The sequence below is a fragment of the Chiloscyllium plagiosum genome, chromosome 1, assembly GCF_004010195.1.
Source record: "Chiloscyllium plagiosum isolate BGI_BamShark_2017 chromosome 1, ASM401019v2, whole genome shotgun sequence".
NCBI classification, from domain to species: domain Eukaryota; kingdom Metazoa; phylum Chordata; class Chondrichthyes; order Orectolobiformes; family Hemiscylliidae; genus Chiloscyllium; species Chiloscyllium plagiosum.
In genome coordinates this window covers 39,430,164-39,449,611 of record NC_057710.1, presented here as the reverse complement: position 1 = coordinate 39,449,611, position 19,448 = coordinate 39,430,164, and the positions used below count along the sequence as shown (strand labels likewise).

The 19,448-nt window shown below is 38.9% G+C and overlaps 1 protein-coding gene across 5 annotated transcripts in view; it reads right to left on the bottom strand.

Moving 5' to 3' along the window:
• LOC122540110 (WD repeat-containing protein 7) overlaps positions 1-19,448 on the bottom strand; it is a 674,231-nt gene that overhangs the window by 393,098 nt on the left and 261,685 nt on the right. For all 5 annotated transcript variants that reach the window (XM_043675451.1, XM_043675605.1, XM_043675690.1 and 2 more), the window contains one exon: positions 3,581-3,694. In XM_043675451.1, coding sequence (XP_043531386.1) covers positions 3,581-3,694 — 114 coding nt within the window. The remainder of the gene's footprint in view (positions 1-3,580; positions 3,695-19,448) is intronic.

The following is a 19,448-nucleotide window of genomic DNA, read 5'->3' as shown; positions in this document are numbered from 1 at the left end:
TAGATTTCACCTATATGGACTTCAGTAAGGCATTCGACAAGGTTCCCCATGGGAGACTGGTTAGCAAGGTTAGATTTCACGGAATACAGGGAGAACTAGCCATTTGGATACAGAACTGGCTCAAAAGGTAGAAGACAGAGGGTGGTGGAGAGCTGTTTTTCAGACTGGAAGTCTGCGATCAGTGGAGTGCCACAAGGATAGGTGCTGGGTCCTCTACTTTTCATCATTTACATAAATGATTTGGATGTGAGCATAAGGGATATAGTTAGTAAGTTTGCAGATGACACCAAAATTGGAGGTTACCTCTGATTACAACGGGATCTTGATCAGATGGACCAATGGGCTGAAAAGTGGCAGATGGAATTTAATTCAGATAAATGTGAGGTGTTGCATTTTGGGAATGCAAATCTTAGCAGGACTTATACACTTATTGGCAAGGTCCTAGGGAGTGTTACTGAACAAAGAGACTTAGTAGTACAGGCTTAGGGTGAGAGGGGAATGATATAAAAGAGACCTAAGGGGCAGCTTTTTCAATCAGAGGGTGGTACATATATGGAATGAGCTGCCAGAGGAAGTGATGGAGGCTGGTATAGTTGCAACATTTAAAAGGCACCTGGATGGGTATATGTATAGGAAAGGTTTGGAGGGATATGGGCCAGGTGCTGGCAGGTGGGACTAGACTGGGTTAGAATATCTGGTCGGCAAGGACGCGTTGGACTGACGGGTCTGTTTCCATGCTGTACATCTCTATGACTCTATTTGTAACTCAGATTGTTGATCAGGTGATCAATGTGAATGCTGAGCTGGTGGGTTAGATCTCAGACGTTTCGTCACCATGCTAGGTAACATCAACAGCAAACTCCGGTGAAGCGGTGTTCTATCTCAATTGTTATTATGTATCTTTGTGGTGGCAAGTGATATCAATTCTGGTTCTGTTTCTGAAAGACTGAAAAATGTGATCCAAATTTGTGTGTTTGCTAATGGAGTTCAGGTTTGAAAGCCAGATATTCCTGCATAATGTTACCTATCATGATGACATAACATCTGAAAACAAACTCACCAGCTCAGTGCACAAACTGACAACCTGAAATATACACACACTATTTAAAATCATTAAAATACAGTGGAACCCCTGCATCCATGGATTCGGTTTCCATGGTTTCAGTTACCAGTGGTTTATGGTGGCCCGAAAATATTACATGGAACATTCCAGAAATAATTCCAAAGGCTGCCAGGGAGGTAAGTTTCCCATTTAAATGATAGGGTTCACTACTATCCAGGGTTTCGGGCATCTGTGGTACGTCTTGGAACATATTACCCACGGATATGGCGGGGGGGCAGGGGGGAAAACCTGTACATAAAAGCAATTCAATATTTGAAAAATTGTAATTAGCTTAAACGCGCTTACACGGCCCATACATTATCTGAACAAAGTGTGGCACCCTTAATAATCAGGAAGCATTCATAGTCAACAGATTCGCAAAAACTAAAACATCACAAACACTAAAAACAGTCCAAAGTCTTAAATATGCTTTTGATTTATCTATTCAACAAAGTTACATGACAATCACTTTATCTATATCCACTGGTCTCACATGATTATACAAATTGAATCATGCAAGCTGAAGATTGTCCCCTCAATTTTTCACATATTCCATCCCCAGCTCATCATGTCAGCTGATTTTGTCAAATACCACAAAACTGAAAAGACACAATATTTATTTGCAAAGAGAGTGCACTATTTAGATTTAGCATTTTTCTACAAGATGTGGACATCATAATAAAGAATCTCTGGCTATTCTTGTAATCAAAAAAAAAATCTTACTAATAATTGTAACGCTATGTTGGAAAGATGTCGGAATATTTTCAGATTTGTGTACAACATTGAAAGCCGCCATTTTTAAAATGCCAAATTTAAAAGGGGCATTATTTACTCAGTTAAAATGCAATAAAGATGCCAAATAAAGCTCGATATATCACAGAAGATTGAAAACATCCTTTTGACACTATATTAGAGACATTTCATGATTATGCTAAAATGTTATTGCAAATCTCAGCATAGGCCATTTAGAAGGGGACAATTCTGAATGTTTCAAGCAATAGCTACAAGTTTGGCTGAAGCTCAGGACCAAAACAATGCATTACCAGGGTGGGGTGGGGTAACACAGTGAGTGTGAAATGGACAAGGAGACTTAAATGCTTCGGATGTGTACTCAGTGAATTTAAAATGGCAGTCTACAAATACTCATGTTAGTCTACATAGCAGTACTCACTAAGATGATGCCAAGATTTTTTTAGGAACTACTGCTCATTGAAGAGCAACAGAAGCCCGCCAGTGCGCTAGTGGTAAATTAACTAATGTAAGATATTTAGAGATTCCTATGATAACGATCAAGTTCATTTTTCTTGTAATATTTATCACTGAACAAAGAATACTCAATAGCCTGGTCTACCAAAATAGCTCAACTAATAAAAATATTGAATTTTTTGAGTGCAACACGGTAGGTTTTCCACAACTGACATTCGATTGGACCACACTAAATATGATGGTGACTACCAAATAACAATTAATTAGAAATGTAACCGAATGGGATTATCTTGCAAATAGTACAATGGTACCAAAACAATTCTTCTTAAAGTCATATATAGAAAGATCAATAAAGTGGTCCAATAATAAGAAGTTGAAGATATGAATTTATTAAAAACTCAAAAACAAAAAAAGTATACATCTTAAAATGATACTATTATAGGACTGGAGCTAATTGTATTGTACTTATATAAATTTGGAGTTTTTAAAAAATGCAGAAAGAAAGCCATTTAAACTATGCAATCAATATATTCTAGATAACTTGAGAGTTATAGAATGCAAAAATTGCAATTCATAATCTTTGTGTATGCTGGAATCATTTGATATCATAGCTGTCACTCCATTACCTCCCTTTTTGATCAAAATTCTGGAGAAACTAGAATCTCTATTTGATTACCAGCACATAAGCAATTAACGGTCAAATGGCAATGTCAAAAAAAATCCCAAGGTACACAAGTCAAAATACAAAGCTGCCATACATCCTAATTTACCAAGATTTGCCATCAGGAAATAGGGCAATTCACAAAGTATTTGCCAAGGTCTGTAACACCGATATGCAAAGCAACATTCATCTAGGTAATCATTTCCATTCATCTAGATAGCAAAAGTCTATAAACGCTACTGCACACATAAATTCAAAGGTCACAACTAACAGTGTTTTATCAATAAATGAACACTCTGAATCCAGCAAAATAATTGCAGTTAACATTGCATCACAGAATTAACCCTTATAAAAAAGTATGAAGGTTAGAACAAGCTTGATCAAAGTGCTGGAAACTATTAAATGACAATTTTTAGTATGCAAATAACAACTGCTAACATTATTTTAATTTGGCAATAACTGGTTGACGTCACACAATTGGAATAGAAGTTTATATGGTCACAAAAGGTGGATACTTTCTGAGGTGTAATTTAAGATTTCTTCAAAATAAAAACGACAAAGTATTCTTCAATAAAATACTTCTTCACAAATTTGGAAATGGAACCACTTACCTGCAGTAATATCATCATCAGCTAAATCAGATTCTTCTTCCTGAACTTTGGCATCTGCCCCTTGTAAATCAGGATTTGCGCTAACAGCTTGCATGGCTTCCGTTGTCACACCAGCTAAAAAGAAATCCATCAAAAAAACTTAGAATCACAGTTTTCTGCTTTTTTAAAAATGAAATTTGAATTAAGTTATTTTTTGATCTTTAAACCTACCAATTCAATAATCAATACAATCTTTAGGCAGTGACTAAAAAGCTAGGTTATACAATTACTTGTTTTGTTAGGCAAAGCAAGCTTCAAGTATGCAACAACGTAGTATAACTTGCATGTAACAAAACATGCTAAAATAATTAATAAGAGAAACAGTAGATAAAACCAGGAAGTGGGAGAACATGAGACAATGCAGCTGAAATCTCAAAGGCTGGGGAAAATGAGAGGATAGACTTAGGAAGAACACTCCAAACTGTTGGGATACACTCCCTGATGGCTAAACTCTTATCCAAAATGAAGTAGACTGTGAAGCAGTTGTGAGATTTTTGAAGTGTAGTTGGTACAGAGATGGGCTGAAGTAAAACTATGGAGTGATTTTAAATTTTGAATGACGAGGGAGATGCAGTCATGCAGTCAAGAGATGAGTGCATAGTAAAGGATATAGATTACACAGATCAAGTGATTTGTAGTTGGAATAGCACCCATATTGTTGAAGATGTTGAAGTTATTAAAGAGAACATCAGAGCCTTGAGTTTATGAAATTGAAAGTGATATTTCAACTGGAGTGGGTGAGAGTGAGTGAGGGAGTGCATTGCTGGGTGGGCACATGAATGCATTGGTGGATGAGCAGATAAGTCCATTGGTGGTGGGTAGATGAGAGTGTGGGTCCCTGTGTGAATGAGTGGAAGAATGGGTATGTGAGTCAATGGGTCAGTGGGTGAGTGTGAGTGAATGGGTGAGTGCATGAATCAGGGGGCTATTGAATGGATATTCAAGTGAATGGATGAATGAGCAGTTGGGTGGGCGGGCAGATGACTGAGTAAAAGATAGAGAGCTGCTGCATTGTTGCTTGGGAGGATGGGAGCAGCTAGTTGGGTTGGATCAGTTGCAAGGGTCATGTTATGGGGTGTCAGCACAGAGTCAATGGGCTGTGTTCTTTTTTCTGTGCTGTGGACCTGATTCTAAGTTTCCACATTGAGATCAATGTGAGAGACTTTAGCAGTCAGTCGGATGCAGCTCAAATTAGACCACCGGGTGTTTAAACTTTCTAGGAAATTACAATGTATGTCTGTGCTTCAGGATTTTCCCCTGGGTCTCGACATACTCTCGTACTACAGTTTCAGAGCATTACTGCTCCCAGTCCCAGAAACCCGATCCATTTTTGGTGCCAAGACAAACTAGATGCCCTAGAATATGAATTTCATTCACTGTCCAGGCTACAAAAACTGAAAACACCAGTTCAGTTTTTGTAGCATCACTCACTTCTACTCCTGTCACAACCCATTTACCACAATACTTTTATTTACGAATGGTCAGCACAACACCCAAATATTCATTGTTCCTCTGTCAATACCCAACTTGCATCACATATAAATTTCAAATCATACAAAACTTTTCTCAGTCTCCCTTCATTGCTTTCCTTGCTGACCTACAATGGTTTGCAGTTGCACAGTAGTCAAGCATTTAAATGCCTTCTTGAAATCTTGCCAATTCAAAAACCCTATCAGCTGTCCACTCATTATGACTGGACCCATTGATTCTGGTCCACAAATAGTGTCTGTAGACTAGGCACCTAACACCTATGTTCTGCAATTCTTTTCATAAAACAAAACACATCCGTCTTGCCCGTTAAGAAGAACCTCTTTACATACCCATTCTAATCTCTCCTCCTCCTTGATAACGTATCTGTGAAATTCCTTGCAATATTATCTCACATTAAAGGTGCCACAGAGAAAGCAAATTATCCTTCAGTGCCAAACTTTTATCCCTCTTCCTTCTGACAGATTAGCCAATTGACTATCCTTGAATCCTTATATCTATATTTAAAATTTGAAGAAAACTTTTAAGAGTCAACTTTTACCCGATCTCCTCTTTTGCATCAACTAATCTTTACTGAATCAAATTTAGTCCCCTTAACATTTATTTAGTTAAATGAGCCCGTCAAAATTCTCTACCTTGGAACCATGTTAAAACTACACATAAAAAGATCAGCTGGGAATGCTTTTACTTCCCTCAACATTTAATCAATGACAGGAGAGTGCCATTTTTTATAATTTATACACAAGCTTTATGTTTGAAATGGAGGCTATATTTTGAACAACATGCTCTTCTTTGAAGAAAGGTCATGTGCAGCTTAACACGAATGCTTTAACAGCATCTGTCTTTGTTACACTAACTTCTCAAACTTGAATCTTACTACATTCTGTACTTGAATTTATTCAGGTATCTAATCAGATGCTATACCGTAAAAATTACTTTTATTTTGGTGCCTCAGTAGAATTTGGATTTTCTCATGTTTTCTCAATTTGTTTCCCGTAACACCAAGTCTACGATCTTGACAGCTTTTATTAAGTTCAACTTTCCAAGTACAAAGAAATGTCAATAGATTACTGACAAAGTGTTTTACAAAATGATAACTGATAACATTAATTTAATAGTGGATACCAGATCTTACAGCATGGAGGTTTTGACAATGAAATATTTACTTACTATTCTTAGAATCCTTCAACTCATGTGAGAATACAAAGATTTGGTACAATGTATCTCCTATATATGTGGTTCAATCTTCTGGTAAATTGAGCTTTCTGCCATAGATCAGTTCTATCCTAGATTCCTGGTGCGCTTTGATAGACAGACAGCCTGCCTCACATTAATTCACTTCACACCATTTTAATCGATCAATGGCAGGCTCCCCAGCCACTTTAGACAGTGCCTGTCTGGCTGTCTGCATGCACAGGAGTACACCAACGCAGACAAATCAGTGCTCAGGAGCATGCACAGATTGAGAGTTCACAGTAGTCAAGGCCTTGAAGGTGGAGCCTGATGGGAATCCACGCAGTGTCATTCAGATTGGTTCATCATACATACCACGTGGAAGAGTTTCAATTTCTTAGCTCATTGGTGACTAGGGCAGATGACTACGTGGTGTACATTTGGGTATTCATGAGAACATTACATGGCTGACTTGTACCTTTTAACCCTTTAAATATGTGGCTCTCTGTCTACAGGCTTTTAATGATGTATGAGACAAGATCGATTTTTATAACTCATGAAATATCAGCATAAAATAAGGCATTACTCATCCTTTCATAGTTTGGTCAAAAAGATAGTTTATGCTGTTCAACAGTAATTTGGCATATATTGCTTTTAGCACAAGACAGAACAGTTCTGCCACATATGCTCTAAATTTGTAGTATTTGGACAATTGCAGCCATTATTTAAGATATTAACTGATAAATATAATGAAAGCAAATAAAATGCATTTGCATTGCTTACTAACGTAAGTATGACTAAATGAAATATTTCAAAGTTTCCAAGTAGTTCAGAATCCTAGTAGTCATACACTACAGCATTAATTGAGCTGTCGAGCAATCAATCTCCATCAATTAATCTATAACCGACTCAGAAATGACACAACTGTTCCAGTGCTTGAAAGCTTCGACAGCATAGATCTAAAACTATCTTTATCCTTCAATGTTATGTTAACTTATCATATCAGACCTCAAAGTACGCATGTACCCAAATTATCCAAAATGTTCAGAAGTTAACAGAAGGTCCCTCCCCATAAAAATCTACTTCTCCCTGCCATAAACTGTGAAATCAGGGAAATGTGGTTCTTCATCCTCTCATACTGTATAATCAATTCCAGAATTCAGAAAAATGCCATTCATTCTAAAGTAATTGACAAAATACCTACATGAAAAGCCAGCGTTCATGCTATGACAGCCTCAGAAATTCCATTCTAGACCACGGATTCATCTGGAATTCTATCTGGTTAATGCATTTGCTGAACTAAGGGTCTTGGAATATTCTTTTACTCTCAAAAGTTTTCTAATATCCTGTCCTCTGGTGATCATTAATGCCAAATTTGTGCATTAACAATCTTACTGCTGAATTCAGAAATACTGCACATTTGAAGTTTCTGAAATAATTTTCAATCAGCCGAAAAATTAAGCAATATCTTAAGTGCACTGATTAAATTTTTCAGTTATGCTCTTTGGAAAGAAAATGACGTGTGTGATATAAGACTAAATGCTAAACCAAAAGCAGTACAAGACTTCTATGATTTGCTGTTGGATTGCATTCAAAGTTCAGAGGAATTTATCATATGACAATTTAAGGTCAGCAGGAACTTCTTCTTTGATACTGAATGGGGTGCATCAGATACCCAAGCATTCATGTTTAGTTGACAACCCGACTACAGTTGTTGAACCCTAAAACTGGGCTTGTTTTCTCTTCATGGGAAATGTTATCTAATTTACAAAATAATATAAGATTGATATTCTTTACTTTAGCTGACAAGACTAAACTAAATAGCTCCTTCTATTGCAAATAGTCCAAGATTTTTCAGATCTACAAAAACCTGAAGGTCAATTTTTACTGAACAAAAAAAAACCAAATCATTTCTCAAAACAATCAATACGCTAACTTTGCTTCAATATTGGATATAAATGTCAATCATTTCCATCAGGTAACAATTACAACACTGGATTACACAACCCTAGTCAGATCTTTCACATTTCAGGGATTCCAATGCTAAGGCCAATTTCTGAAATTTTATCAAAGAATTTGAAGCAAGTTTAAAAGAACACAAAATGAAATAACAATTGAGTTAGAAAAAGGAAAACAGTAAAAACATTAATCAATGCATTTCTAACATGCTTTATAGCTATTTTCAAATGCATCTGGTAACCCTTTTAAATCTCTAAAGCCTTTAGAAGCAGCTCTCTTCTCTGTAAATATCACGAAGTAGCTGGCATTTTCAGCAAGTCCAAGCATTCTCTCAAACACCAATTCTCTTCAATCAATATTGATTTTAAAAATTTCAACAGCTCTAAAGAAAGATTCCCAAGGAAAACACAGCAGCTGACTTTGTATTGATCAGTTTGGCGCTCCATGACACTATTATACTCGTGCTTTTCTATGGAAACCTGGGACGTGATGCAAAAATCAAGCTCAGGCCTAGTCCTGAAGTAATGACTACAATTTTTCTACTCATATTCTGAAACAGATTTCATGTTTTTTAAATTTGCATCAATACTACTAATTAACTATACATAGGACAATAAAACAATAAAAGGAACTAATATCATCCAAACAAAAATGCTCTCTTTGAGCCTAGGTCAAATTTGTTTTTACTACAATTCAATGTTTCCATTTGGTAACATTAGGCTTGACAGAGCGGCTGATAGGAGGGGCATCTATGCTGAATGATAAAAAGGGATTTATGAGAGATGGAATATTTACCACTGCTGAAAGCCTGTAAAACACTGCAAATTGCTCCAAATTAGATAGATAATGCTCAATTCAACCAGGATATCACACTTATATAACAACAAGCATAATAAAGCAAGTTTCCCATGTCACCATCAAATTGACAAGAACAGTGATGAAGCACTGCTTTACATTCATTATTTCAGTCAAGGTGCATTGCTTTATGAGCGTTGCTAGACTTTTAAAAAATGTTAAAGCATTTCCTAAAGTTAGAATTGAAAGTTTCAAATGTATGAAATGTCACTTCTGCAAACTTACACCAGAGGATAGGGACATTTAACTTCAAGGGATCGGATCACTGATGCTAAGGCTAGCATTTATCACCCATTCCTAAATGCCCTTCAGAGGTAATGGTGAGCTGTCTCTGGGGGTGCTACATTTGTTAGAGTCATAACTAGCACAAAGAAATATAGTTGTATTTATTGGTGATCAATAATCTCCAATTTGGATCATCACAACAAGTTGGTGTCTGAGGCCAAACTTCCTTCAGTTGTTTCAACAATGACAATCCCTCCAGCATAATGTCAAGCATGGACTGTAAAGTGACAAGTGATTGTATCATACAAATGCCAGACCATAACCATCCCCACCAATAAAGATGCTGACTCTCTCTCCTCAATGTCCAATACTATTACCATTGCCATAGGATGCATGGTGGATCAGTGGTTAGCACTACTGCCTCACATTGCCAGGGTTTGATTCCACCCTTTGTGACTATCTGCATGGAGAATACACACTCGCCCCATGTCTCAGTGGGTTTTCTTTAAGTTTTCCGGTTTCCTCCCACAGTTCAAAGATGTGCTGTTTAGGTAGATTGGCCATGTTAAATTGCCGATAGTGTCCAGTGATGTGCAGGTTAAATGGACTCGCCATGGGAAGCGCAGGGTTACAGAGACAGGGTAGAGGTGGGTTCTGGATGGAATGCTTTTCGGTGGATCGGTGTGGACTCGATGAGCTGAATAGCCTGCTTCCACAGTGTGGGGATTCCGTGATTACCATTCCGATACCATCAAGGCCACTGAACAGCTATACTAATGCTGAGGACGAAAGCAGATTGGAGTCAAAGAATTCTGTGGCAAAGAATTAATCTCCTGACTTGCCAATACCATAAAAATGTAATACTATAAGATGCAGGGACATTTAGGTTATTCAGCCATCCAGTCTCCTCTGGCATTTAATAATGGCTGACATGTTCTCAATCCCATTCTCCTGCCTTCTTCCCATCAGCTTTGATTGTCTTATTAATCAAAACTCCATCTCTGTCTTAAATACACTCAGTGATCTCGTCATTCATAGAATTTGTGGCAAAGAGTTCCACAGATTCACTACTCTCTGGCAGAAGAAATTCCTCCTCATCTCAGTTCTTCATTCTGAGGTTGTGCCTTCAGGTCCCAGTCTCTCCTACTAGTGTAAACATCTCCACATTCACTCCATCCAGGCCTCTCAGTATTTTCTAAGTTCAATCAGATCTCACATCCTCCCCCAGCCACTAAACACCATCAAATACATACCCAGGGTCCTCAACTGCTCTTCATATGATAAGCCCTTCGTCATGAAAATCATTCTTATGAACATTCCTGCTCCAACACCATCACATCTTTGCTTAGATACAGGGTCCAAACCAGCTCACAATATTCCAAATGTTGTCTGACCATAGCCTTATTCAGCCTCAGCAATACATCTCTGCTCCTGTATTCCAGTCCACTTGAAACGGACGCAAACATTGCATTTGTCTTCTTAATTGCCAACTGAATTTGCATGCTAACCTTAAGGAATCCTGAAGTTGGACTTCAGGAACACAAGAGCAGACATGTCCCTTCGTATTTCAGATTTCTGAACCATTTCCCTGTTTAGAAAATAATCTATGCTTCTATTCTCCCAACCAAACTTATACTTTCCCTTATTGTATGCCATCTCCCACTACTTTGCCCATTCGCCTAGCTTATCTAATTCCATCTGCAGCTTCCTTGCTTCCTCAACACCATTAGGTGCTCCACCTATCTTTGTATCATGTGGAAACTTAATAAAGCTGTGGTCCCAACACTGACCTCAATGGAACTCCACTAGACACCTGAAAAAGACATCATTATTCCCATTCCCTGCCTTCTGCCAGTCAGCTAATCTTTTTATCCATGCCAGCACCTTGCCTCTAATCTAATGTAGCGACCTCCAGTGCAGCAGCTTGTAAAATGCCTTCTGGAAATCCAAATAGCTCACATCTACTGACTTTCCTCTGTTTAATTTGCTTGTTACCTCCTCAAAATTCTGAGAGATTTTCAAGATATGATCTCCCCTTGGATGAAACCATGCTGACACAGGCCTTTTTGATCATGCACTTCCAAACACTCTTCAATCTCATCCATAATAATGAACACTAAGGTCTCACTATCAACTGAGGTCAGGTTAACTGGCGTATAATTTCCCACCTTCTACTTCCATCCCTTCTTAAATATTACATTAGCTATTTTCTGATCCATTGGGACCCTCTCTGACTCTAGTGATTCCCGAAAGATCACCACTAAAGCCTGACAATTTCCTCACCTATCTCATTCAGAACCTTAGGGGTGTAGTCCACCTGGTCCAGGTGATTATCCACCTTCTCCTTCGTGATTGCCACTACATTCATCTCTGCCCTCCGGCTCTCGAAGTTCTGGTGTGCTACCTGCATCTTCCTCCATGAAGACTAATGGAATGCACATATTGAATTCCTCCACCATTGTTTTGTTCATAGAAACAGAGAATAGGTGCAGGGATAGGACATTCGATCCTTTGAGCCTGTACCGTTATTCATATGATCATGGTTGATCATGGAATTCCAGCATTCCATTCCTGCTTTCTCTCCATACCCCTCAATCTCTTTGGCTGCAAGGGCCACATCCAGCTCCCTCTGGAACATATCTGACGAATTAGCCCCAGCAGTTTTTTTGTGGAAGAGAATTCCACATGTTCACAACTCAGAGAAGAAATTCTTCATCATCTCAGTCCTGAATGGCTTGCTCCTTATTCCCCAATAGTACTTCTCCAGCCTCATTTTCCAGCAGTCCAATTATCACTCTTAGCTCACTTTTAACTTTTATTTATTTAAAAAACTCTTACAACCTTCTTTTATATTATTAGCTAGCTTACCCTCATATTTCTTCATCTCCCTGTTAAATGCTTTTTTAGTTGTCCTCTACTGGTTTTTAAAAACTTCCCAATCTTCTGGCTTCCCAATAATCTTCACCACTTGCTATGCTTTCTCATTTGCTTCTTTGCTGTCCATAGATCATCAACAAGGTATAAAGCAAGGTAAAATATTCTCCACTTATAGAGTCATAATCATAGAGATAAAAATCACACAACGCCAGGTTATAGTCCAACAGGTTTAATTGGAAGCACACTAGCTTTCAGAGTGATGCTCCTTCATCAGGTGATAGTGGAGGGCTCAATCGTAACACAGAATTTATAGCAAAAATTTACAGTGTGATGTAACTGAAATTATACATTGAAAAATTGATTGTCTGTTAAGCCTTTCATCTGTTCGAATACAGTGATAGTTTCACTTCTTTCATGTGTAAACCACGAAACCTTTTTTTTTAAAAAGTTGCATTCTCGAGTTAGCTGTTACAATGGTGATAGCTAGACAATATGTTGAAGATGTTAGCCCCCTGTGTTCTCTGTCTATGACCTGATGTTTAGATTGATTCTAATCTAAAAAGTGAGATAACAGAGTTTTACATAAATTGATGCAGTTTTTGAGCTCAGAGCTACATGCATTCATGTCAAACTCTGAGCTCAAAAACTGCATGAATTTATGTAAAACTCTATTACCTCACTTTTTAGATTATAATCAATCTAAACATCAGGTCATAGACAGAGAACACAGGGGGCCAACACCTTCAACATATTGTCTAGCTATCACCATTGAATATCTGTGTGTGTGTGTGTGTATAGTGCAATGGTGGTCACCTGTAATGTAACATGAACCCAAGGTCCTGGTTGAGGCCCTCCCTATGGGTACCGAACTTAGCTATCAGCCTCTGCTCGGCCACTTTTCTCTGCTGCCTGTCCCGAAGTCCACCTTGGAGGATGGTCACCCGAAGGTCCATGGCTGACAGTCCTGGACCACTGAGGTATTCCCCAACTGGGAGGGAACCCTCCTGTCTGTTGATTGTTATGCAGTGCCCATTCATCCGTTGTCGTAGCCTCTGCTCGGTTTCCCCAATGTACCATGCCTCCGGGCATCCTTGCCTGCAACGTATAAGATAGACAACGTTGGTTGAGTCACATGAGTACCTGCCATGTACAAGGTGGGAGGTGTCCCCACACGTAATGGTGGTATCTGTGTCCACACTCTGACACGTCTTGCGGCGTCCACCGTGACAGGGTTGTATGGAGTTGTCCTGAAAGCCGGGCAGCTTGCTACGAACAACGATCTGTTTGAGGTTTGGCGGTTGTTTAAAGGCAAGTAATGGAGGTGCGGGGTAGGTCTTGGTGAGGTGCTCATCCTCATTGATAATGTGTTGCAGGTCACAAAGAACATGGCGCAATTTTTCAGCTCCTGGGAAGTACTGAACAACGAAGGGTACTCTGTCAGTTGTAGCATATGTCTGTCTCCTGAGGAGGTCATTATGGTTCCTTGCTGTGCATTACGGAACTGGCTGTCGATGAGTTGAGCACAGTACCCCGTTCTTGTGAGGGCATCCTTGAGTACTTCCAGGTGTCCGTCACGTTCATCCTCATCTGAGCATATCCGGTGTACGCGTAGGGCTTATCCATAGGGAATGGCTGTTTTAATATGTTTTGGGTGGAAGCTGGAGAAGTGTAGCATTGGGGGGTTGTCTGTGGGTTGAGAGTAGTCCATGGTGAGTTTTAATGTGGGATGAAGCTTGTTGATGTCACCCCAATATGCCAACATTTTTATGCACAGGTTCGAACAAGATTTCTTCTCTATGCAGGATCTCCAACCAACATTGTACACCAGGTACATTGACGACATTTTCTTCCTCTGGACCCATGGCGAGGAGTCACTGATAAAACTACACAGTGACATCAACAAGTTTCATCCCACCATCAAACTCACCATGGACTACTCTCGACTGTCTGTCTCATTCTTGGACACGTGCGTCTCCATCAAGGATGGACACCTCAGCACCACACTCTACCGCAAACCTACAGACAACCCCCCCAATGCTACACTTCTCCAGCTTCCACCCAAAACATATTAAAACAGCCATCCCCTATGGACAAGCCCTACACATACACCGGATATGCTCAGATGAGGAGGAACGTGACGGACACCAGGAAGTACTCAAAGATGCCCTCACAAGAACGGAGTACGATGCTCAACTCATCGACCGCCAGTTCCGACGTGCCACAGCAAGGAACCGTAATGACCTCCTCAGGAGACAGACACATGCTGCAATGACAAGGTACCCTTCGTTGTTCAGTACTTCCCAGGAGCTGAAAAATTACGCTATGTTCTTTGTGACCTGCAACACATTATCAATGAGGATGAGCACCTCACCAAGAACTACCCTGCACCTCCACTACTTGCCTTTAAACAACCGCCAAACCTCAAACAGATCATTGTTCGTAGCAAGCTGCCCGGCTCTCAGGACAACTCCATACAACCCTGTCACAGTAGACGCTGCAAGACGTGTCAGAGTGTGGACATAGATACCACCATTACGTGTGGGGACACCTCCCACCTTGTACATGGCAGGTACTCATGTGACTCAGCCAACATTGTCTATCTTATACGTTGCAGGCAAGGATGCCCGGAGGCATGGTACATTGGAGAAACCGAGCAAAGGCTACAACAACGGATGAATGGGCACCGCACAACAATCAACAGATAGGAGGGTTCCCTCCCAGTTGGGGAATACCTCAGTGGTCCAGGACATTCAGCCTTGGACCTTCGGGTGACAATCTTCCAAGGTGGACTTCGGGACAGGCAGCAGAGAAAAGTGGCCGAGCAGAGGCTGATAGCTAATTTCGGACCCATAGGGAGGGCTTCAACTGGGACCTTGTGTTCATGTCACATTACAGGTGACCACCATTGCACTATACACACACACAGATACTCCTACACACACACCCAATCTCACATACACACGGACACACACACAAACAGACACCCACACACACCCTTACAGACACACACATTCGCACACTTACACATGCACCCCCTCACAGACTTAAGACACTCTGCACTCACTACACACACATACACACATACTCTTTCTCACACTCAACCCCCAACCCAGACAGACACACACACACAGACAGACAAAGACCCATATGCACACATATACTTTGTGGGGTGAATTTGTACTTGCAGAGTTACATTGCACTTTCCTCAAAAACTGCATGCATTCACGTAGAACCCTGAGCTCAAAAACTGCATGAATTTATGTAAAACTCCATTATCTCACTTTTTAGATTAGAATCAATCTAAGCATCATGGCATAGACAGAGAACACAGAGGGCCAACACCTTCAACATATTGTCTAGCTATCACCATTGTTAACAGCTAACCCGAGAATGCAACTTTTTAAAAAAAAGGTTTTTGACATTTACACATGAAAGAAGTGAAACTATCACTGTATTCTAACAGATGAAAGGCTTAACAGACAATCAATTTTTCAATGTAATTTCAGTTACATCACACTGTAATTTTTTTGGTATAAATTCTGTGTTACGATTGAGCCCTCCACTATCACCTGATGAACGAGCGTCGCTCTGAAAGCTAGTGTGCTTCCAATTAAACCTGTTGGACTATAACCTGGTGTTGTGTGATTTTTAACTTTGTACACCACAGTCCAACTCCGGCATCTCCAAATCCTGACTAGTCATAGAGATGTACAGCATGGAAACAGACCCTTCGATCCAACTCGTCCATGCCGGCCAGATATCCCAACCCAATCTAGTCCCGCTGCAATTTCAATTGGACTTAAAAAGCTCAACCATTGTCTGAGCAAAGCAGCCTGCTTGAGCAACTTAAATATTCATTCCATCAGCACCAGAGCACAGTAAACCAATTCCTCAAATCTCCTTCAACAGCATCTTCCAAAATGTAACTAGAGAAGCATCAATCTCCTGCAAACACCAAGTCTCTTCCAAAAAACATACCATCCAGATGTGGAGCTGCCTTGCTATTCCTTCACTGTGATTTGGTTAATATCCTGGAATTTCCAGGCTACAGTGCTGTGGGTACACCTATAGCAGATAGGAGTCAAATATTGAATGATGGCAGTTCACTATCACCTCATTAAAGACAATTACAAAATAGGCACCAAATAATGCCCTTGTCAGTGATGCTCACATTGCGAGACTGATTACTAGAAAGCACAGTGTCATAAACCTGCCTCTTCAGACAAGTTTTTGCTCACCTTTCTAATCTTGTCCATCAAGATTTGATATGTAGTAGTTTTTTATTTTAATGTCCATACATCAAGTTTCTCAAAAATCAAGTCTATTTTGGAAGCCAAGCTGTTATGTTGCCTTATCGTTTATACTGAAAGTTTGTCAGTTTCTGCATAAAATAGCTTTGCCACTTTAACACCAGAAAAGTAAACTTCCATCTACAGATCACCACAGTGCTGTATTTATACATTTCCTGTTAATCAATGCCATTAATGGGTAAACTTACAAGAGAAAAAAAATTCTTAAGCCAAAAAAAAACACAGCCTGGCTCCTAGTTACATTTTAATGCAAGACTGCAGTGTGGTCAATTCTTCAAACCACTGTCCCCAATGAACAGCCCCATTGTTAAATATGGTGGGGCTGAGATTTTTCCGGGAATTTGCACAGCCGTGTCCAATTGCAATTTGCTTATTGTATTGGAATATATTGCAGATATTAAAAGCTTTTAATATCACTTTAACATTGTGGGATGAAATAGAATTTACAGTTTGACATTGGAGTACATGTCACTGCTTACTAAAATCTAATAAGAAAATGGTAATGAATGCCTCACTGGCGCCATCAATCAAGAACTAAAAGATGCGTTGCAAGTATGGAATCATTCATAACGAGAAACAAACTTATTCTTTGATAATCCTTCAAGGAAAGATGAGGCCCAGGAAGTACTTACTCAACAGAATACAGTCAGTTCTGCTATAACTCAGTAGTTCCATTCTCATGCAATCCCATGTTATAAGAAAATTGCGTAACAGCAGCACCATTTAAACTTATAGGGCCAGAATCGTGTTATAACCAACACATGCTTCAAAAGTTTCTGCTGTAGAAACAGTATCCTCAATATGTCAATCATGTTACACTAAATTCACATTAACAATAGCAGAACAATCTGTACGTCATTTCCATTCATTCAACCCAAGTTTTTTCTTCACTTATATCATAAATAAAAACAAAAGATGAATTTTGTTCCACCAATTTGGATGTGAGAATTCCAAGACAAACAATTTTAAATTGATCTGTTGTAAAACTGGTAAAAACGTACTACATGAAATAAAGTTTGTTTAACAGTTAATGTTTTCTTGCTTTGATTCAATAAAGTCCCATTGTAAACAAAAGGGTAAAAGCAGCAAGTCAACTCCTGTCATTGGGACTTACATAAGAACAGTTGTATTAACCCACAAATTTCAGAAAAACTTTTATCAAGACTGTTCTAACTATTTATTGAATGTCCAAAGAAACTTCATGGGATTGAATGGCCTCCTTCTTTTCCTATATCTTATAGTCTACAATCATTTTGACTACAATATTTTTTTTCCAAAATCGCCTCAACACATTTCAGCAAATTAAGTATACACACATAGATTTACTGACTGAAAATCAGAGATGTAGCATGTGAGAAACTTGAAAATAAAACACTTAGAGATTATGAACTAAGTTTAGAATATTTTAATTGTACATAATAAAGGCATAGCAGGGCTGCAACCAAAAAAACCCGAGGGCAGTCATGAAAAATCTGAAGTTGGGTACTATGTAGTTAACAGGGAGTAAAGGTTACGAGATTTAAATCAGAGGTTATCTGTGGATAAATTTTTCAATAAATCCTGTGCTACATCAATTAATATTAACAAGGATAGTTCAATTGTACATTTTGAGTAATAAATCCAAAGCCAATCTAGATCAGAATTGTAATCAATGATGGTATAAATATTTTTAAGCCAGTGAACAAGAGTAATGGAAATAAGTATATATGTATTAGATGTGCTCATTTAACAATTTCATAGCAATAGAGGGGAGTACTATCCATTTGATCTTGACCTATTTGGCAGGTTTTCTTTTAAATGCTAATTTTCCATCTTACATAAGCTAACACTGCACCTTTAACTTCATATTTAGCGTCTTCCAGAACATACCATTCACGCTTTAATTACACTGTTCATGAGACAAAACATTTTAAACTTTAAGCTCATACCTTTCTAGGCTAGGATAAAGATTGCTTTTCCAACCAATTTGCATTATGATTTTAAATATCTGAAAATACCTCCTTGACCTGTCTGTTTAGCATACAGAACTGGAGTCCACTCAGCCTCCTGTTAGTCATGCAAAATATGAATCTGTTGAGTTGCCGCTGAAGTTTCTTCAAGTCAGATTTTATTTCCTAAGATGGAACACTCAAAAGTGAACACAATGATGGTCCAAGAAGATGGAAGCAAATTGATCACTGAAATTAAATTGCAGAGGAAAGTGCAAGGAAACCTGAATGAGCACAGAGTCTACCATTAAAAGGTAAGTATGATTAAAATTACTTTTCATTCCCTCTGATTCTGTCTTTTTAACCCATGTATTAAGGCAGGATAGTGGAAATCTAAGGTTGCCGAACTTGTGTAATGTGCAAATTTCTGAATACTATAAGTATTCCAAAAAAATCAGGAAGCTTCAAGGTGTCTTCAGATGGTCTCACTCAACGTCAGTTTCACTGATCTTGAAGAACAGTTCGGGGTCAAAATTTTGGTTGGAGAGAGAGAAGGCCCCAATGTATAAATGTCAGGAGAGAAGTGTTAAACAGCTCAAAAAGAATTAGACAAATAAAGAGAAGTAAATAATAACACATAAGGATGGAAGAAAGACTCCTAAGGTAGATGATCAAACAAGAGAAACACAAAAAGCTGGAGAAGAATTAGTATTGTTTTGGCAAGGTGACATTTATCACTACAGCAGATTAGAGACATAGAAAGGCACAAAGCTATTTTGTGCTCTAATCATGAGGATGCAGTATTTGAAATCTGAAATACCAAGGGACTAGGAGTCAAAGGGGGAGGTGATGGCCTTGAGCAATTATCACTAGACTACTAATCTACAAACTCAACAAATGGTGGTATTTGAATTCAATAAAACAAAATCTGGCATGAAGAATCAACCGATGATCATGATCCATTGTCAGGAAAACCCATATGGCTCACTAATGTCCTTCAAGGAAGGGGTTTTT